At 48.9% G+C, this 21,385-nt stretch overlaps 1 protein-coding gene across 1 annotated transcript in view; it reads left to right on the top strand.

Moving 5' to 3' along the window:
* Positions 1-711: 711 nt before the first annotated feature.
* NCKIPSD (NCK interacting protein with SH3 domain) overlaps positions 712-21,385 on the top strand; it is a 34,645-nt gene continuing 13,971 nt past the window's right edge. Inside the window, exons 1-7 of the mRNA XM_019473452.1 lie at positions 712-821; positions 1,584-1,785; positions 6,174-6,261; positions 8,511-9,139; positions 17,021-17,191; positions 18,388-18,474; positions 19,920-20,058. Of these exons, the coding sequence (XP_019328997.1) occupies positions 775-821; positions 1,584-1,785; positions 6,174-6,261; positions 8,511-9,139; positions 17,021-17,191; positions 18,388-18,474; positions 19,920-20,058 (1,363 nt within the window). The 5' untranslated portion in view covers positions 712-774. The remainder of the gene's footprint in view (positions 822-1,583; positions 1,786-6,173; positions 6,262-8,510; positions 9,140-17,020; positions 17,192-18,387; positions 18,475-19,919; positions 20,059-21,385) is intronic.

The following is a 21,385-nucleotide window of genomic DNA, read 5'->3' as shown; positions in this document are numbered from 1 at the left end:
CAGTGAAGCCTGGGGAGTGACCTCTTTGGTATTTCTTGCTTCAAGGCTGGTGTTTATTTCAGCTGCAGTAATGAGTGCTAAACTGTCTGGCAGGAGAAATAAATATTGCTATGACAGTTTGGGTGGAGATTTGGAAAAGGCACTTCAAGTTGCAAAACAGGTATAAAAAACATCAAGAAAAAAGCAAGCAAAAGTGCAAACACAGAGCCAATGGACTCTGAAGGCCACCAGATTTTGACTAGGTCTGTAACATTCACAGCCATGTATTTGCTCCGTAGCAGGGCAGCAAGAGCAGAAAGAATTGAGCTTGCGATAAACTGGGATTTGCAGTGGGATCTAGAAAGCTCCCTGCAGCAGGCTGAACGTTCAGGGCTGCTGCATGGTTCTGAAGCTCTGCCCCCGGTCTTCTTGTAGTGATTGCTGGACTTCAGTGCTTGTAACAGTGACTTTCTTTTCCAACCGTAAACCTTGAATGGGCAGACTCAGTTTGAAGCACGGCTTCAAATATGTTTCCTTTGGAGGAAGAAGGGAAGAGTGAGATGGTGCTGAGATGGGGTTCTGGCTCTGGGAGCTGTTTGTTGGCCGTTTGTCTCATGCGGTGCCTGCTCTGTGGGTTTCATGTACTGCAGTCTCTCCTGCCGTAAGCTCTGGTGCAAAAGAACCACAGCTGAAGCAGTGCAATAACGTGTGGGATGTTGTGTTTCTCAGGTGCTGGAGCAAGATGTGGTTCTCCAGTCTATTGACCGTGCCATTGAGGCTGTGCACAACGCGGCAATGAAGAATGGTGGAAAGTACAACCTGGAGCAGAGAGATGTCCTCCAGTAAGTACGACGGGCATCTGGGAGAGATGGCAGATGGAGGGTGGTCAGCGTGTGATGCTTGTGTCTTTTCTGTTCTTGGGGGTCAAGTTGGACATCGCTGGTTTGAGTCCCTGTGCTGCAAAGTGCTGATGCACTCGGAGAGCTTCCCAGCGTTTGAGCTGGTAGCCGATGCTGCTCCTCCTATCAAGTGCGTCCAGCAAAGTGGTGCTTTGGTCTCCCCCCTCTACCCCTGTGCATGTAAAGAAGAGAAAACTCTCAGCTGCACTGTAGGCTTGGAGGAAAAATCCAAAACCTTTCAGATGCATTTTCTCCTCTACCAGCCAGGAATTTTAGAGGTTGTAAGCGTGTGGCACAAGGTCCTTAATATGTTCTCAAATAATTGCTTGTGAGGAGAATTTTTGTTTGACACCTCAAACTCTGCACTGAGGCACGCTGGTTTAATCTCAGTTGAACAGCAATTCCAAAGTGCAGGCAATTTCTGAAGCTTGCAATGCAATATGTGACCCTCCCCTGAGGAAGAGGCATTTTTCTCCAGAGAACTGATGAATAAATCATGGGCTCTTGCAAAGCCTCTTCCTTCCTCCCCCAGAAGTGCTTCCTTAGTTGTTAATGAAACTGGAGTTGGTGTTCAGAGTAATGTAACCCATTCTGGTATATATAGCCCAAATGCAATAAATCATTTTAAAATATCATTTAAATGTTGCAGCACGGTCGCTCCCTTCCTTTAGCTTTGTTGTTCCTGATAATGTCATTCCATTTCAGAAAACTGATCCATCACCGGAAGGAGACTGTGTCCCGCAAAGGTCACTCTCCCACCCCGCAGGGGATGGTTATGACGCAGTCCTCCAGCGATCACCATCTGGATGTGGCACGGCAGCCCAACGGCGTGTGCCGGACAGGATACGAGCGACATCACAGTCTTCCAAACACCGAGTTCGAGGAGGAGGATGAAGGTCTCTATCAGGTAACAGTGGCTGGACACTTTCTAGGTTCTTCCTTTGGTGGTATGACATCGCCTGTCCTGTTTAATAAAATGCCTTTGCAGCTGAAGTCACAAATCAAGTGTTTGTGCTGCTTACCTGGGATTACTGCAATGTAAATTGATTCTGTCTCTATGTAAGAAGTCTGGAACAGTCCCTCTGCCATTTACACTTGTGATGCTTTTTGGGATCCTTGAAGGGTCCATGGTTTTATGGTGACATGCGAGATCCACTCTATATTGTGTGACTGTCTCTTGACAACTTTCTAAAAGAGTTGCAAGCTACCCAGAGAGTACTTTGAAAAACAGTTTTGACATGAGCAGCAGAACTCCCTCCGAGTACTCAGCACTGCTTTGTTTCCCCCCATGTTAAATCTGCACAAGATCTTTGGTCCTTAAGCATTTTATCTGCTGTGGCTGCCTATTTTTGCTACTCAAAACATGAAAAAACCAAAGATCCTGCTTTGTCTGAATGTTGCATGTCATGATGAATTAAAGGTGAATTGCAGGAAATACGATTTAGAGCAGTTTTTTTTTTTATCTTGGCGGCACACAGTTCCAAGGTTACTGTGCGGCGCCAGCGAGGCTTCAGTGAAGTAGCCAGGACGGATGCAGCAGCTGTTGGGGATGAATGATGTGGCCAATAACGCTGTGTAGGTATAGCTGGATGTTAGGGCTAAAGGCGCCAAGCAAGGATGAGTGCGGGGATTTTTTTTCTCCTACAGATGAATGTATGCACTGTAGTTTTTCTTCGTCTATCTGGGGTAAGTGTTGGGAGGCAGTGTTTATAAGGTGCTGACACATTGTCACTCCTAGCAGATGAGGCTTGTTTTACACTTGAAGAACTGCGAGTCTGCAGAGATGAAAGGTAGCTGTGGCTCATGAAGAACACAGCAATCCCTACGAATCCCATTTTTCTCCTTGGTATTCATTTTCTTTTCTGGGCAGCCAAACCAGCTCCATTCTCGAGCCTGTGCATTATGGGCTAAGCGAATGGAGCACCTTACGGCCCATTCTCCATGCCGATTCCCCGTCTTTATCTGGTCTGTGGTTTGGTCGCTTGCCAAAAAGGAGCAAGACAGATTACTTGGCTGACAAAGAACTGTTTCTGTCTGGGTGGCACTGAGGATGCAGTCGAAGGGCTTCCAGCTTTGCCCTGTGCTGAAAGGGCTCCTTGAGATTTTAACAGCTCAGTTGAGGGATTTCCTGTGTGCTTTGAAAATACAAACTGGAGGAAGCAGTAGTTATGCAGCTGCCTAAGAGGGGACCTACTGAAATCTAAACTTTCTCACTGACTTCGGAGAAGTGGAGGTCTTGGGATATGCTTTTCACTGCTTGGGATTTTTGGGTGCGTTCAATGTTTGCATCTGAAAACTTAAGCAAAATTTGAGGTGCAAATTTTCTGTCGGTGACTTTGCTCCCAGGGCTGAACTGGCTGAAGTATTTGGTGACGGCACCTGTGCTGAGCCTCTCTTCAGCTCCTCCGTAGTTAGTGCAATGTGGGAAGCTGGGGCAGTTACATACCAGCTGCCGAGGGAGGAGGTTGGGATCTCAGTATTTTAGTCAGTCTGCTGCATTTGTGCATGCTCAGGGGGTTTGTGGTGCTTGTCCAGAAGCCTTTGCTGCAGACCAGTGTGTCTGGCTTGGCAGAGTTTGCCTAGAGGAGGTGGTGGGTGGGGGATTGTTGGTTTGTTTTTTTGTTTTGTTTTTTTTTGTTTAAAGGTTCCTACTCTAGTGGCATTATTCCCAGGAGTTGGAGGAGTTGTGGTGGTCTCTGCCTGCCCGGCTGGGAAGGAGATGAGAGTGTTGTGGTTGAGTCAGCTTGTCTCAAGCAGCGCAGGGAGCAGAGCCTCTGCTAGCAGTCCCTGCAAAATGGAAAAGGAGAAGTTCACAGCCCCCTTGTAGAGGTCTGGGGAAAGGGAGGCTTTCAACATGTGTGTAGGCGCTTCTTTCTGGACCCTTGGTAAGGTCCCTCCTCTTCTCCCCTCTGGACAGGAGGGATCTGAGCTGCAGGGACTCCTGCATGGTCACCTTCCCCACGGCAGCTGGACAGAGGATATTTTCTCCCCTTTCCTTCCCTTTCTTTGGGGGGGCTTGGTGTTGTACATCCTCCTCTTGGCCCCACGCAGCAGCTGAGACGTGGGGCGGAGGGAGGGGATGGCCATCGGTTACCCCTTGCGACTCCTGACCATGCGGCAGCTTACAGCTTGGGCAGGCATCAGCACAGGGAAATTCATGTGATGCTTCACGTTCTCATTGCAGCCGCTTGGACTGTGGTGCATGGCCATCTAAATGAGGCTGGCAGGGTTCTGAGCTAACATTAGCTGTACATCTATTAATTTAAGCACTAGTCTGTAATAGCTGTGCTTAAACTTGCATGGTAAATTTGGAAGGGCTAATGAAGCCATGGAAATACTCCAGAATGACCCAACCCTAGCTATCTCCAAATAACGTCATGTGGCTGCTCTAAGCTCTGAGCCTGCCTGTCTGCTAAATCCTGCTGCTTTGGTAATCGTGGCCGTGCCGTGCCAAGCAGCTCCGACTCGTGCTGTTAGCTCCATCGCTCTGCAGAGAGGGCTCTGCTTTTAGCACAGCTGAGCTTTCCAGATTTGGGACCAGCCTTCTAACCACGCGATGCGGAGACCCCTCCTGATCTGTTTGGCCTCTCTCAGCTGTGCAGTCTCTTTTTGGACCCACACAGATAATTTTTGAAGCTGCATGCAAGTATCATATAGCGTTTTACCCAGAGAACAATGTGGGATGGATTGACAAGAGCAGAAGAGCTCAGGCTGGGAGTCTGCAGCAGTATCTCGTACTAATCCACCAGCTAAAGGCGCTCGTAAAGAAGCGACTTGTTATGTGACTTAGTAAAAGGTTGGATATATTAGGTGTTGGGTGGGAGAAAGGGACCAAGAGACCCCTTTTTGAAAGTCTTTGTAAGCTGTGCAAACTGCTGTGTCTTCACTTGTCTGGTGGGCTCCAGACATGGGCTCTGAGCACCGTATTGTCAGCTTTTGGTATCGAGTCTTGAAAATTTAAGGTGGCTCCTGAAGGTGTCTTATTTCCAGGAATATCTTTGCTCCCATTTCAGAGGAGGTTTCTGCCCTTCCTGGATCCAGGGAAAAAAAGTACATTTTTCATTCTCCTTGTTCTGAGCTATTTAAAATAGAGACCTTTCAGGGCCTGTCTGTTTTTTGCTGCGGGGCCAGGCATTGCTCTGTGCCCTGTGTGGCGTTATAGGGCTGTTCAGCACTGACAGGTCACAGAAAAACTTCTCTTCCAGGGCTAAACAAACTGGAGAATTGGCACAGTGTGACGGCCTGAATGTCACTATAGATTCCAGCTGTCTTCAGCCTGAGACATTCAGGCCATCACCTCCTTTCCTTTCCCATGCTGCCCTGGGCAGTTTTGCCGCAGGCAGCGATTGCAATATCCCATAAAAACAGAGGCATGTTGCAGGCAGCAGGCTCTGAATCGCAGAAGTCCTAAGAGTCCCCGAACTGAGTCTCCTGGCCCTGAGCTGCTGGGATGTGAGGATTAGAGTATTGATGCAACATGCTCCCACCTAGCTTGACCGCTGTCTTCAGCGGCGTCTCACTGGTCAGAGGTTAACCCTGAGGTGACACCTCACCGGAGTAATTCTGGGTGAAAGCAATGTCGGTGGTCATGGTGTTTGGATCCGACAGGAAAAGATGAGTGTAGGAATCTGGGTCTGGGGCTCATATGCTGCTGGCTCGGCATTCCTAGCAGAGGAGACTTACAGGAGAAACCCCAGATGTGGAGAGTTAATGCAACTCCTTGGCAAAAGCTTTTCCCAGCGGGTATTGCTATAGGTAGTGTAGGATTGCACAGAGGGTCTAGCCCTATTTTCTCCCTGCATGAGCAGAAATAGCTCTGAAAGCATAGAAAAGGCATTTACATGTCTTCAGTCCTTGGCTTTGTCTTTCTGCAAGGGTATTTGTAGCTGATGTAATGGATCTCTCCAGAAGAGTGTCTAAATACACGCTCTGTTTGCAGCCTCTGTGGAGCTATTGAGAGTAATGTGGAGTCACGGTGAGTGTGTGGGATCGCATTTGGAATAAAGGAGGAGTAAATGCTTGACAGGTCTACACGACATGTGTGCTCTGTGCTGCTGAACACAGCAATTAAACAAGGGCTGCTTTGCCTGTCACAGGGAGGGGATGAAGCCGGCTTGAGTCCTGCTTTTGTTCTTCTAGGAAGCCGCCTATTAATATCTGTCCTCCTGAGAAAACTTCCCCGAATGATGAGAGAGATATAAGGACAAATCTACACACGCACACGAGAAAGGTTTCATCACAGAGAATGTCTTTATTGTCAACCTCCTTTGATTGCTCTGAAATCTTTCCTTATAGATCCCACCACAGCCCCGGCGTGCTGCTCCTATCACCCCCCCACCTCCAGAGAAACGCAAGAATGCGCAGATCGCTGCTCCTGTTAAAAGTAAGGACAAACCGCTTTCCAGATCTTGGGTGCGAAACGGACACTGGGCGATATAACAATCACGGTGCCCAGACACTTTCGCTTCGTGCTTAGGAGGGCGTCCTTATATCTTAAATTCCTGTTGATTTTTATATATATTAAAAAAAAAAAAAAGTATATAAAACCTATAGGAGTTTAAGGGGGAGAGAGAGATATATATATTTATATCTCCTAAATTCCTATAGGTTTTAATGCTAATGATCATGAGCTGATGGCCAGCGCTCCTTTATGCCCTCTGTGATCCAGGAGGGCCTGAGCAGCCTGGCGCCTGCGGATGGGTGCCAGGTACAGCATCCTCCCTGTCCTCCAGTGCTGGTAGCCTTGGGAAACATGGTGCTTTCCAAGGAGCAAATTCGCTGCCTGCTCACATGGCTAATCTGGCCAGCACGCAAGCCTGGTGATTTAAGATCCGTGTGGGTGTTTTACTCCCACAGACACCATGGCCATCTCCCAGCAAGGCAGAGGTTTTCCCTGGCAGTGCAGAGTGCGGTCGTTCACCAGGGGGAGCTCACTGGTAGCGCTTTTAGGACAGGCCCAAGTCTGCTTTTGGCTCCCAGTCTGTTGGGCGCTTTCTTTGTACAGTGCTCGGATGGGATTTCCATAAAATCGGCAGCTGGTGTCTGTAAGGAATAAATAATACTGGGGCACAGCCCTGATTATGCTGCCCACAGGCAGGGGAGCTGCTGCTTGTGAGCACTTCAGAGCAGAGCAGGACCACGGGGCTAAGGCAGGAGCTTCTCCGTCTTCAGCGCAGCTGGGCTGGCAGAGGCAGTGGTCGTCCTGCTGAGTTGCTGTCAGCTTGCCCAAGTGCTCTCCTGTGCTGTGACGGTCACGCCATTAGCGACACGCAGCCCATCTCAAGCACACTCATGTCCCCTTGTGAGGAGCAGGGCAGCGCTGTTGGCTTGCAGGTAGTTAATTGAAGCTTGGGGCTGGCACCAGCTACTTAATGGTGCTTAATGGTATTCAGCCATTTTTCACTGTGGTAGTGGGAATTCACAAAGGTCAGTTTCCTGCAACTCATTATCTTGATTTAATGAAGCATGGTGGGAGCTAGATTCGTGAATGCTCCTCGGAGGAGGAAGAGGAGGAGAAAAAGAGGGATGCTGAACCCCTGTGGGAGGGAAGGGCCCCGTTTTTCTGCCTAGCTTGTGCTTGCCTTGGGGTGGAGTGGTGGGTGGAGTAGTGGAGGGCTAACAGGACCAACGGAGCAGCAAGGGTTGGAGTTGCTTGCAGAGGTGCAGCAAAGGCATTTCGCGTGTCTGTCCCACTGGTCCTTCCTTTGGTGTGGGGGGAAACTGCCTTCCCTGAGAGCTGGGCTCCCCGTGGGGTGCGCTCTTTCTCTTCCAGCACCAACATCAGCTGCTCTTGTGAAGTTCTAGGTGAAGGTAGCCCAGTGTTTGCCCAAGTAACTGTTTTCATAGTCAGGGAAGGACTTGGACACATTTCTGCCCCCTAGAAACGAATGGATGAGGTTTACCAAAAATATATATTAGACCAGGTTAAAGGAGAGAAAAATCTTAACATCTCTTTGCTTGTAGTGGATTTTTTCCCTTGGAAGGTGGGACAGCTACCACTGCTAGAGCTAGTCAAAACTAGTAGCAGGGGGAGAAATAGAGTAGAGCAGATAAGGTGGAGGCTTGTGAAAGTGGTGTATGCTAGCAGGGCTTCAGGGCTCATGACCAAATATTGGAGAGTGCTGAAAGGGAGAGACTAGAGGTGTTGTCAGCCAAATGTTTCCTTCACCGTCAGTGCTGGCTGTGGTGTGCAAGTCGGTGAGGTTTGTGCAAGAGGGAGGCGCGGGCTGGAGTGTGAAGCCTTTGGTGTCTTACAATTCTCAGGCACCATCATTCAAAAGTGAGGGCTTACATCCTGAATGCAGAAAAAGGCCCTCGTTAAGCCAGGGGGAAAAGACTTTTCTGTCCCTTAGTCCTGTCCCTCCCTCCCTCCCTTCCCCTTAGTAAAACACTAAGCCCTTTGAAGGGTATTCATCTCAATAGAGTAGTTTTCCCCTTTCTAAAGAGGTGATTGTGCAGGAATGCTCCAGAGAGAACTGGTACAATTTTGCTTTGGGATAAGTGAGGCAGGAAGTTAAACTGCTCTGGTAGCATGCACAATGAGCCTTTTAATGGACTGTGCTGTAGCAATTTGGTTTTTTTCTTTTTTCCTTTGATGCTGTTGCTAAGGCATTTTTAATTGTTCCCTTTCAGGCGCTGTTGAAATTATCCCTGGGTCAGCTTCTAGTGCCTCCTCTATAAGCACGACATCCCTGGATACCTTGTACACTGCTTCTTCTGCATCAGAGGCTGCTCTCCCAACGGCCACCTCCAGTCCTGCCAACACCCCACCCCCTGTCCCAAGCCGGAGCGTCCACACCACAATAACGCGCAATTTGGACGCAGGTTCTGTGGCCCACTCCCGCTATGGGACTTCCTCAAAGGATGGCACCAGCAAATCTCCCCAGACCAAGAGGGCTGCCCCGGCACCGCCAGCTGAAGGGGGGACCCAGAGGTCCCACACTGTGGATGGGGAGAAGACTGCTCAGGTGAAGAAAGCTGCCCCGCCCCCCCCTGCAAGCCTGGATGCCTTCAACTCCCTCTGCCTGGAGGATAAGAAGGCGGCTGCGGTGGAGCCAGTGCCACCAGAACCCAGTGGTCTGGCGGTGTCCGTGCCCAAGACGATAGGTGCCGAACTGATCGAGCTGGTGCGCAGGAACACCCACCTCAGCTACGAGCTGTCCCGCGTGGCCATTGGCGTGGTCATTGGCCACATCCAGACCTCTGTCCCAGCAACCAGCAGCATCATGGAGCAGATTCTCATCTCTGTGGTGGAGAGTAAGGTAACATGCGTGGGGTTGGGCCGGGGGGCTGCTGCAAACATCGGGCAGACGGTGTTATGAGCTCAGTGAGCTCTCATAACGTTTGAGATGAGAAGTGTAGTGAGATCCCAAAGGAAAGGGGAGAGGTGCTAGATGGGGTAAATGTCTAGCCAAGGGAGCCAGGGGTTTAAACCAGGTCTGAGTACTGGTAGCAGGAAAGTGGAAAACAGATGAGTTTATTCCCCAAATGAGCTGTAGATGTACGGCATAACCTTGAGTTTGGAGCTGGGGGTGAGAGGTGAAACCAACTGAGAGGGCCCTTGGTGCTGGGAAGCACTGGTAGGCTGTGGTGGAGGGGTGAGTGTCTCAGATGAGACTGTGGTTTGGGGAGAGGGTGATGAAGTGGACGGCAGTGAATTGAACCACATGAGCACATCAAGTGGGAGGTGACAACCTTCCAGGTCCCAGGGACAGGGCTGGTGACAAAGCAGCGGTGGGAATGGATGCAACAGGACTTGAGGCGCACTGAGAAAGCTCTGACATGAGTTGTTGACCACTGATTGTGAAGGCTCATGGAGAACCATTGTGGCACTGTAGAACTGGAGAAAGAAATGAATAGTGACTTTTTAAAGAGGTATTTTCTGTTATGAATGTGACAAATAGAAGCTGAGGAAAATGGAGCCTTCACAGTAAGTGCTTCTTTATGGAAACCTTTTATAAAATAATGCATTGTATAGACTTGTTTTCTTCTATGGTGCTGCACGTCCTCTGTGTAGATTCAGCATGCCTGTGCATACTATAAATCTGCATGGATTCTTGTCTCTTGACGATGGAGCGCCCAAAACTTCCATATGTCTGGCCTGGTCTTTCATCAAAGCGATGAAAATTAGTCTTCCGTGATGTGAACCTCTCTATTATTCCATAACACACGTCTCAGTCCTGCTTTTTTTAAGAAACCACAGAAGAGTATTTTTTCATCCACTGGAGTAAGAGCATTATCTTGACCTTGTTCTAAATAAACCTTATGCCAAAACGATCGTATATTCCTCTTTCCTCTGCTGCAGACACACAAGGAGGGAAATAAAAGGATGCTTCTTGCAGCAGTCATTGAAATGGCGAAGTGCACCTGGGCAGCCCTCCATGTTAGTTGGAGGGATACTAAATTTCAGCTACCACTTGCTAAATACAGCCCCAAGGATTACGTTTCATATAAACATCTAAGATTGCAGTGCCATTGCTAATGGCAAGATTATAATGAACTGTTCAGAGGCATTTGAATATGGAAAACTAATGGCATTCAAATTTTAGATCAAATTGTAATTTGGTTAACTGTCTGCGCTGAATAGAGGCTCCTATAAGCAATCATAAAGTCTCAGTTTGTGGCCATAACCCAACGGTTAATTGCTTCCTACTTCAATAACAATACCGTGTCAATGTGCGATCTAGATTCAGCAGAAAAATTTAGCTGTTTCAGGCAAATGTTCTGGCTCTGACTTGCACGCTAAGAAGTTCATTTTTCTGTTATTTGGACCTTAGATGAGACTTGAATATTATTTTTATCTTTTAATACCTGTTCTCGGGATACAATAAGCTTAATTCCACAGAAGTCGTTTAATGCCAGGTTTCTGCAGAGGGGATTTGAAAACCGCAATTTCATGGCCATTGTTGCAGACCAGCCTGAAAAAGATGGGAAGAAATTCTGGTGCTGGTGCAGGGGCGAGCATGGATCTACCCATAACTGATACAGTATCTGTCATCTATGACATCTGCGGGACTTAAAAATGCCCAGTACTGTATGGAGACACAGAAGAAGGTCCTGTCCCATCTTGTAATACCTCATCATACCTATCGTGAGCGGTACTTTCAGAAGGAGAGCCTGGGTGGGCTTGCACAGTGCTCAGGTGGAAATGTGGTTGTAGTGTGCGTTTTTCCTGACTGTCCCACGCAGAAGGTGAAGCTCTGCTGATACATAGGTGCCTGGCCCCAGATGAGGTTGTTCACCTGGTGTAGAAGACCAGCTCTAACAGTTAAAAGGGCAGTCACGTGTAGTTGTAGGGTGGCTGTACTGCCGTAGCTTCACTAGTGTAGTTTAATGGTACAAATTGTTATCGTTGACTTTGTTGTTCATTATACCAAATAGTTCCACGATCTCGGGCTTTTGTGTACAATTGTTGCTGAGTCGTCAGTTCTAGGTCAAGGGCTTTTTTTTCTTTAATTTGTAACTTCTGAAATCCCTCTACACCCCAATCCATGCAAATACATGGCCAGTTCTTCTTTTGCATATTTTTCAAGGTTTTTCTTCCACCCCCTAAACCAGAGCGAGAGATCAGCTTTGATTTAAAGCTTTGGTGTGCTCATAGTAGGTATCATACCTGCTTCAACCTTTTGTGTTACATTCTTTAATTAGTAATATCCTTCCTATTCCTCTTCCAGTCTTAATTTGAAGTCAGATCATCGGTTTACAAAAATCAATTCCAGAATCCATTACCTCGCTCCTATCCCCAGTGCCTTCTGAAGGTTGAATTGCGGTGGCACTTCCCTCTTATTTACCTTGCTGTTCCTCCAGCATGGAGTCTGCCCAGGCATGTGTTTTCAAGAGAACAAAAGACTCTTCTGCTGGGACAGTATCATGCTCCTGTTTTTAGAGAGGTAACATAAGGCTACGCTGGGGGAACAGCAAAGACAAGGAGGGTGTGGAGGTGCTCACACCTTAGGAAAGGTGCTTCAGAGGTACCATACTACTTGGGGAAGCCTGATCTGCAGGAGCAAATGTGCTGAGTTGGCTTCCCCATGTCAGGATTTGGCCTGGCCTTGGAAATGGCCCCTCTTCTTCTCCTTGAGCAAGTTCCTGATGAGTGGCATAGTGACTGGGCAAGATGTGCAGAGGGAAATGAAACCTCTGTTCAGAGGCATTGCTACAGTGACTGTCTAAACTGGAGCTGGCTTTCATGGGAACTTGTTTGAAATTTGGACGTAGCTAGAGATAATGTAGATGCTGCCTGATTTTCAAGCATCTAGAGAATCACTCGGATTAGTATGTATTGGTGATATGTGATTGCCTTCAGCTCCACTGAATTATCCCCCCCGACCCCAGGAGGGGGTGGTACTGTAGACGCCTTGTCTAGGGAGATCGATTTGAGGATTTATTAAACTGAGTGAGGCAAACAAAATTGCCTAATACACAAGCTAGCTACACCTTGAGAGGGAGTGCTTAGAAATCACTTATCTACTTTTTATTAAATTAGCATTGCTGTGTTGCACTTGTGACTCAGACCCATCTCTGGTTGCCTTAAATTTAAGCTTGAAAACTGCTGACAAAGGTGTGTAATTCAGTTTAGTCTTTATAGATCAGCCCAGGCTGCTGGGTGGGGTTGAACAGTTCTTGGATGTGTCAGAGATGGAGGACCAAGTTAGAAAGTTGGTGTGGGAGGTGATGTATTTCTGGAGGGGGTTTCCCTTGTAGTGCTGGGCTGTGAGCGGCTCCCAGCTGCCCATCACCAGTGCCTGGTGGCCACCTGTTGTCCCCAGTGAGCCCTGACAAACCTCATGGCTAATGTGGCCAAGCTCCCTCTGCTTCCCCTGAATCCACATGGGCTGCCTCTTACGTGCAGTTCCTGTTCATTCATTGATTTGGCTTTGCTTAAAGGAGAATTGCTTTTGACAAGACACAAATGCCGCTCTGGGGCTTGGCTTTTCCCTGCGGGAGCTTTGTCCCTCTGCTCGCCTGGGACAATGTGAAGGTCAGCAGGGTGAGTGCTTTCAAGGCTGACTCCTTTGGCTGAGCCGTCAGCGTGCCTATGTAGGGCTCCCCCTTAGTGAAATACTGTAACAAAAGTGAATCTGGAGGGTGGGAGGAATGCAGTAATGCTTCGGCAAGTCCTTTGCTCACTAATTGCTAGAAGAGCCTTTATGAAGGTCTGTGCCAGAGTCTTCACATGCAGTCATCTCACTTCAGCTGTAGACGGGCCACACTCATCCAGAGACAGCTGTTGCTGAGTACATCTGCAGAGCAAATGTGCACTGGGCTGCAGATGGCCGGGACACCTGAAAAGCAAAGGCTGCAGAGACCTGCCTGAAGCGTAGCTAACATGGTAGTTGAAAGCCAAGTGCCTCTCTCCCCCCGTGACACCCGCACGTCGGTGCACAGCAGGCGTTGCCTCCCTGTGGAGCTGGCCTGCCCCGCAACAGGGCTGTGTCCCTAGGGTGCCCAGCCGGGAGCAGACCTGCTGCTGCTGAAAGAGTGCATGTGAAAGGCCTGCCCTGGAGAGCTTGGCTCAGCTGAAGTCAGGCATCTCTCTTGCACCATGTTTCATCTGGTTTAGCAGCTACTGAGGAGGCTGGCAGTCTGCATGTGTCGAGAGCAGTGTTAGCTGCCTGGTTTTTATAGATGGTGCTGTAGTGGGAAGTTTGCCGCCCAGAGGAGGGGGGAATTTGCAAAGCAGTCCCCCTGAAATGTGTTTAAAAAGCTGCTATGTGGTTTACCCGAGGCAGATCTGGGCTCATCTGGAGGGAAACTGCTGGTAGATGTGTGTACCCATGGCACTGGTGATCCACCACGCTTGCTGACATGGAGGTGGGGAGGGAGGCATGGGAGAGGGCAAGGAAAAAATGGGAGGAAGAGCTCGGCAGGACGGCATTCGGGTTTTCATGGCAGACATAACCACCTCTGAGCAATGTGGGTACAATGAGGTTCCCAAAATGGTTTTGGGCTGCTCAGGAGGAACAAAATTCCTGCAGCAGTTTGTTCTGTTGGGCTGGGAGGAGGGAACTATTTGAAACAGCAAGATAATGCAAAATGGCATTGTTAGAAATACCGAAACCTCCTCCTGCTTATGGGCTGTCCTGGAAACGACCATATGATGAGGCTGCAGGTTGAAGTAGCCGCAAGATGTTTAATAAGCAGAGACCTGATCCCGGTGGTGGGAGGGCTGAGAATGGTGCTGAGAGTGCATTGAGACGGTGCGTGGTGTAGTTACACCGGTCAGATTGAAGAGCTTAATGGATTGATCTCATCCAAGTCCATTAGGAGCTTGATGCTTGGTGGAGTTGTAAGGGCTGCAGATGAAGAATTGGAGGAAGCAGATTAGTGATAAGAGGCTGAATAGAGTGGTCATTAAAATGAGTACTCATTAAAATGCTCATCCAAAAAGACGTCCCAGCAGTGGACTGAGTAATGACCAGCCCTGCACTGCTCTGGCGAGGAGGATGTAAGGTACATAAATGGGAGAACCTTCTTCCAAGCAGTGGGGACGCATGAGGACAGGCAGGTGACACTGCAGTGTTGTAGGTCCTCCTAAAGAGAGGAGGAGATGGCAAGACCAAGCGAGTCTCTTAACTAATGTATTTGCATTCAGTGGGAGATTCTCTTGCGTTTGTGCTCAGCTCCTGAAGCTGCCGTCCTCTCTCACAGCTGTTTTCCTGGTTTTCTGCTGGGCCAACCACAGCTTCCCAAAATGTTAAGAGCGTACAGGGGCTTGTGTTAAACCAGCACGCTCCTTCCTTCATTACCTGCCTGGCAAAAATCATGTAATGAGCAGTGACAACAAGAATACTTTTTTATTATATAATTGAAGCACTGAATTGAAGTCCTAATTAGTTCACACCCCAAATATCCCAAAGCAAATTACGAACAATTCTGTCTCTAATAAAGCAGACGAGACATTACTGTTAAAGCTGGAGTGGTTTTCCCAGAAAGGGCTGGAAGGTTGAAGGCATCCAGGAAGGGTGCCGCTCCTGCACTTGGCAGTCTCGCGTGGCGCCAGCCGCTCGTGTCGTGGGTGTGTGACTGTGTGTGCATTGCCACTGACACAAAACGTGGGCTCGTGTCTCCGTACAAAATAGTTCTGCTCTGCTTGTAATGTGAAGGTCTGCTTTAAAGGCTTGCTGCCCCCAGCCGCACAGCTGGCCTCTTGGAAGGAGCTGTGCCAGGACAGGACTAAGTCTTCTCCAGGTTTCCAGGAGAAGACACTGCGCAGTAGCAGGGTGTCCTGGCTGGTAGCAGTAAAGGCCTTTTCACACTGAATGATCGTGACTTGTCACTGCACGCTGCAAGAAAGCTTCATCCAAAAATTGTTAAGGGCTTGGTCTCAGTGAGTGGGTTTTCCCTGTTGTTTTAATTTTTCAGCTCCATTCTCTTCACCTTGCTGATGTCCTGCTGCTTGTTGTCACTGCTGCCAAACCCTTGTGTATATAATTTAAGTTCTTTTGCAAATTAGTCCTTACCTCTCTTAATGGTGTCTGGGCTCATCGCCCGTAATCAGCCCGGTTCCATGTGCTGGTCCCCCCTTCCTGCCCTGCTTTCAGGAAACCAGGTAGTTCATATGATGTACTTAGGTCTTAGAGGGTTATCCTAAATCGCAGACCACAGCAGCTGTTGGGGCAGGTTAACTGCTGCCTGACTACTCCCCTCTCTTTCTCAAAGGAGAGGAAAAGTGTAGGAAAGACAACTGAAGAGTGAAGCCTTCGTGGCAAGGGTTATGTATGAGGTGTGAGTGGTGGGGATGCAGATGACAGCAATTTGAGAAAGGAGTATGTGCAGTAGGATTTGCTAAGTTAGTCTGCATCGCACAGATGCAGATTTGCTAAGTTAGTCTGCACAGCACACAGAGCTGCTGTGAACGGTGGTTGAGCTCTGCTGTTTGGAAGAAAGCAGAACCAAAGCAGTCCAAGATGAATTGGTTCCCATCCTCGCTGCAGAAGATGGCAGATCTAGTATTGAGCAGTTGGAATGAGTAGTACCATGCAAGCGTTTGCTCCCGAGTCAAAGATTAAAGGAAGATCTGTCCCTTTCAGGTTGGAGGGAGGGGGCAGTGAAGGGAACTTCTCCCTGGAGACAGTTGTGCAGTGTGCTGGTTTTGTGTCCTGAGACACATCTGTTTTACTGGGGGTGAGCCTGGAGCTGTGCTCAGCTGCTGCCTGGCAGCGGTCCTGGCCTGTGCCAGGCTGGTTTGGCTTTCCCCATTCTCAGGATGATTTTCAGAGTCTACAGTGTGTCCTCTGAAGGGCTCCTGAACACCTGCCTGATGCCCACACCCAGAAGGAAACCAGTGTTTTACTTGTTTTGTGGGAAGGTAATAGAGTACCTTTGTGTTCACTGAGGTTGGGTTGCCCCATGCTCTTGGTGCACTGGACTTCTGTGAAAGATGCGGTGTGTTTGGCTGCCCTGTGGGAGGAGCGAATGAGGGTTTAGCTGGCACTGAGCGTAGTACTCTGGCCAACCATTTTGGGTTTTCCTTCAAGTGTGTTGAAATGTCCAGAGGGCTGTGGTCATCTGAGTTGGCTTCTTGCCTTAAGTTCCTCTCTTATAGGAAATGGGCATTCCCCTTACCGCGGAGTTCGCCCTCCCCAGGGCAGGGAGGCAGCCGGTGGTGTTCTGCAAACACCCTCTGGTTTGCTGCGAAGGCAAGTGGGGAAGTTTGTGGTGTGCACGTGTGCTAAGAGGTTACAATTATGTGATCTAGGAGAGACTCAGGTACAGATTCCCACAGCTTCGGGAATGTTGGTTTGCCTGGATCAGCCTCAGGTTACTAAAAGCAGTAAGAAAAAAGGGGTGTAGCTTTGTTTGAGTGAGGTTTCTTGGGTTCTTCAACATCCTCAGAAGACAGCTAATGCTCCAGCAGGATGGTGGCAGCTTGGTTTTAAAGACTTTCTGGCCATGCACCAGTTCTGGCACATATTTTGATTCATTCACTGCATTAGCTGTGCAAGGAAAGGAGGCGGGCAGAGGCCCCAAAAGTATGAGAGCTGAAATAACACGTGTCTTAAACTTGCTGTCTTTTTGCTGCCAGCTCTTGACTGAATGAGGTCAACTGCCAGCCCCGAGACAAAGATTAGAGGAAACAGGCACCCAAACAACAGCTAGCTGTGAGGACCTCACTAACCAGTGGTTTTGCTATCGTGCAGAATCTGAGTGCAGGGCTGCCCTCAGGACAGATCTGCCACGACGAGCAGCGGCTGGAGGTGATCTTCGCAGATCTGGCCAGGCACAAGGATGATGCTCAGCAGCGCAGCTGGGCACTCTACGAGGATGAGAATGTCATCTGCTGCTACCTGGAGGAGCTGCTTCGCATCCTGGTGAGTAAATTTCTCTCTTTGTAGGCAGAGCAGACAGTCCCAGTGAAGTCCCTTTTTTCTGACCTCCTTCGTCCCTGTGTTGCCATCAGATCTGCTGTTTTGGAGAGCATAGGTTTCTTGTGCATCCCTTACCGTCGATGTGAAGGCTTGCCCTCCTGTGTGGGGTCTGCAGTGCTCTTGAACTGCCTTTCACTCCACCTTACAAAGCTGTTCTGAAAAGAGTTATAGAACTGTTCTTCACGGTACCTGTGGTATTTACCTATCGCAGGGGAATATAAACTCTTTCCTCCAAAACTAAAAACTGTCGTCCCGCAGCAAACCTAGAAGTTTGCTGTGAGTGTTGTTGCACTCCTAGGCCCACATAAAATGTCTTCCATTTAAAACGTCCTCTGTGGCTGGGAAGTACCTGCGGGATGAGGCCCATTAAATGCGAAGAAAACTCTTTGGTTGTCTTGAAAGTGAGCTTCAAAGCTATTTTTGTGAGCAAGTATAAAGTATTTCACCACATCTGTGCATATAGGAGAGGTACATCCCCATAGCGAGCAGCAGTGGGAAATACTGTCCCAATGCTGTCACTAGCACATACAATCTCATATATGTACAGGGAGTGTGATGGTATGGGAGTTGCCACGCAGCACAGTGACATGGTCTGTATTACGAGTGCTGGTGTGGGGTTTGCTTTGACACCCATTTCATATTCCTCTCCAGCTCTGACATAAGCAGAACAGATATTTTTTTGCGTAATAAATGCCAGTGTCTTTGTCACTCAACATACGGCCTGCTGCCTTGCTGTGGGCCTGCAGGGCAAGGCAGAGTGGGATTTTGTGCAAGCTTTTCCTCACAGTTTAGGGGTGGGAGATGTACGATACTTCTCGGGGTGGAAATGGCACTGGAGCTGCCGTGTGCAACTGCATTATGCACTCATCAAGCTGCTGCTCAGGTCATGGGTTTTTTAGATGTTTTCAGCCCAAGACATGCTGTATGACAGAGACATTTCTCAAGAATTCACTTTGATGCAGAATCCGCAGGGTAGCGGTTCTTGAGCTGTCTTTGTGCTCTGCCTTCAGTTTCTTTGTGAGATGGTTGGGTTGGGGCCACTGAGATCTGAAAGCAGCTGGCCTCCCTCAAGGTCTCTGCAGCAGGCACCTTGCTGCTTTGATGTGCCACTGGGCTGACCTGTTCATTCCTGCTTCCAGACAGATGCAGACCCAGAAGTTTGCAAGAAAATGTGCAAGAAGAATGAGTTTGAATCCGTCCTGTCCCTTGTGGCATATTATCAGATGGTAAGGTGGCAGAATCCATAAAATTTCTCTTCTTTTTGAGGTTTCCATGAAGATGTAAAAGAGCAGGGTTGCTATGATGAATATATGTAAGACGTTCCCGCTGGATAGGGCATTTCTGTGAACTAGATGGAGTTGCAGCACATCCCTTTTGCATGCTGGCTAATGTCAATGCTATGCATGCAAGCTGTATGGAAGAGCAGAGGATGCTATAGACTTCGAAGCGGTAGCTAGCACTGTGAAGGGTAAAGCTTGCTGCTTTTATTAGCTCCATTGAGGGACAGAATCGTCGTCGCTAATGACTAGAGGAAGGATTTCCGAGGATGCCTTGGGAAAGCTGACAGGCTGTGACTGCTCCTCTTTTAATTGATGCACTCCTGTGCATTAGTAAATAGCTTTGCTTAGGAAAGTAGGTTGTGAGTAGAAGCCCTGGGACTGAGGAAGGAAATCAGTATTCAGAGGAAGAAATGGAAGTTTTGCCTTCAATGCCTATGCAATGTTGCTTTGCCTCTCTCCTTCCTGGAACCTGCTGTTGTAGGACTCTGCGGGGGTTGGAACTTGTCCCCATCTTGTCCCTAAGTCCCCAGCTACAGCACATCAAGCCTTGTGGCATTTAGCTTTCATCTGGCGCTTGTGTGTCTGAACCCAGAGCTCAGCGTCGGCGTGCTGTAGAGCATATCTGAGAGCAGTGGGAAGGGAGGCTTAATGGAGCCTGCTGGCTTTCACTGCCTGCTTGTCTCTGACCAGCACTTCAAGGAAGCCTGGCCAGGTGGAGAGCAGTTGGTTTTCCTGTCCTGGCTGGTAGTTCCCAGTGCCAGGGCTTGGCTCACTCCTGCTCTCTGAACCCTGAGGTTGTTGGCTGAGGCTGGAGTACGAAGGTTAGCCCAGCACCAGAGCTCCTGCATGGGAGCTGCAGGTGGAGCGTCGTCTTTGCTGGAATCCCTGCATGTCCCAAAACTTCCAGGTTATACCCTGTGCTCCCAGCACAAACCCGACAGCTTCACAGTGGAGGAGCTGCTCCCATCCTGTTCGTTAACCATGCTGAAGAGGGTTTGCAAATACTGTGTTGTCAGGAAACATCCTTCAGAGCAGCGTTTGCAAACCCTCAGCGTGCTCAGAGAATCCTGGCTACCCAGCAAATCTCTGTTTGCTGGGGACAGGTATAAGTTGTTGATTTGTATCATATTAAGTGGGGCGTTCAGATCTGAGCTCTGGCTGCCGCCTGCCATCTGACCGCATGTGCTAACAGCCTGTAGCCAGCCCAGTTGTGAAGTTATCGTAAAAGGACTCCTACACTGTTGTTAAAAGCTAGTAGAGCTTCTGGGTTCACCGTCATCCTGGGAGGGTCTGTAGCTTCCCAACAGCAGGAACTTCTAGCCAGTTATGTCTCTGCCTTAGAGCAAGCTCTCATCTGCGACATCATTTGATCTAATAAATTGTTTTTGCAGGAACACAGGGTGCCGTTACGGCTGCTGCTGTTGAAGTGCTTTGGAGCCATGTGCAACTTGGATGCTGCAGTCATCTCAACGCTTGTAAACTCTGTGCTGCCGATGGAGCTGGCCCGGGACATGCAGACTCACACACAAGGTGAGCCAGAGCTGCTGTACCCAGGTTCCCCAGGGACATGTCTTTCCATTAGATGATTTACAGCAGCACTGGTGGTCCTTCACTGCCTGACTGCTCTACGTGCCCAGTGCTCTGGGGAGAAGGGTGTCTGTTTTTAAAGTTTTTCGGGTTATTACAGCTGTAAGTGGAGAATGCATGGGAGGGGATGTCTCAGTCCAATGATGCAAGGTCCTCTAGCTCTTGAACAAACCATTAGTGATCTGCATCACTTCTTGTAGATGTCTTAAAACACATTTGGAGCTGTTCCAGTTTGTTTCATGATGTTGACAGGAGGTGCCTGTAGATCTCAAGATTTCTGCAGCCTCTTATAGGCAGTTTTTCTCGGCACTCTACACCAGATCTTTGCAGTGTTTGTTGCTGGTGAATGAGATGTGTGCTGGTTAAAGGAAAGAACCTTCTCTCCACCACTGTACCAAGGGAGATGGTAGTGCTATTAACAAAGTTGCAGTCCTGGTCCTCTGCAGGATAGTGCCACAGCCCTGCTTCCCCCAGCTCTTTGCTTTCCATACCCAGGCTTTGCCCTCATGTTCCTTCTACTTCATGCTCCTGCTCCCTTTTGTTAGGATGACCTGTCCCTGCTATTAACAGGAACGTCCTTCCTGCCCTTTGAGTTTCATGTGCTCAAAAGCTCAGTGGTGGTGGTGGTGTGGTCAGATTTTGCTAGTGTTGTCCCCCAGAGCTCATGCTTAGCCCAGTGTCCTTTATCTCCCAGCAGCCAGGAGCAATGCTGAAGAAGAACCTAAGAACAAGGTGAACATGTAGTAATAGTCCCCTGACGTTACCTTCCAGCTGCCCATGCATGCCTAGCCCTGGGCAGTCACAGCTTTGATTCCCATTTTGAAGTCAGCCTGTAGGCCACCAGCACTGGCAGTGGCATATGCTACATTTTCTCTTAAGGTGAACATGTAGTAATAGTCCCCTGACGTTACCTTCCAGCTGCCCATGCATGCCTAGCCCTGGGCAGTCACAGCTTTGATTCCCATTTTGAAGTCAGCCTGTAGGCCACCAGCACTGGCAGTGGCATATGCTACATTTTCTCTTAAAGAATCATAGACTAGTTTGGGTGGAAGGGTCCCTCTAAAGGTCATCTAGTCCTACCCCCCTGCTCCAACCTGACCTGGAATGTTTCCAGGGATGGGGCATCCCCCACCTCTCTGGGCAACCTGGGTCAGTGTTTCACCACCCTCAGCATAAAAAATGTCTTCCTTATATCTAGTCTAAATCTAACCCCCTTTTAGTTTAAAGCCATTCCCCCTTGTCCTGTCGCAACAGGCCCTGCTAAAAAATT

The sequence above is a fragment of the Aptenodytes forsteri genome, unplaced genomic scaffold (assembly GCF_000699145.1).
Source record: "Aptenodytes forsteri isolate BGI_AS27 unplaced genomic scaffold, ASM69914v1 Scaffold53, whole genome shotgun sequence".
Lineage (NCBI taxonomy): Eukaryota > Metazoa > Chordata > Aves > Sphenisciformes > Spheniscidae > Aptenodytes > Aptenodytes forsteri.
Note: the sequence above shows the minus strand (reverse complement) of the source record. Positions and strands in the feature narration are given on the sequence as shown.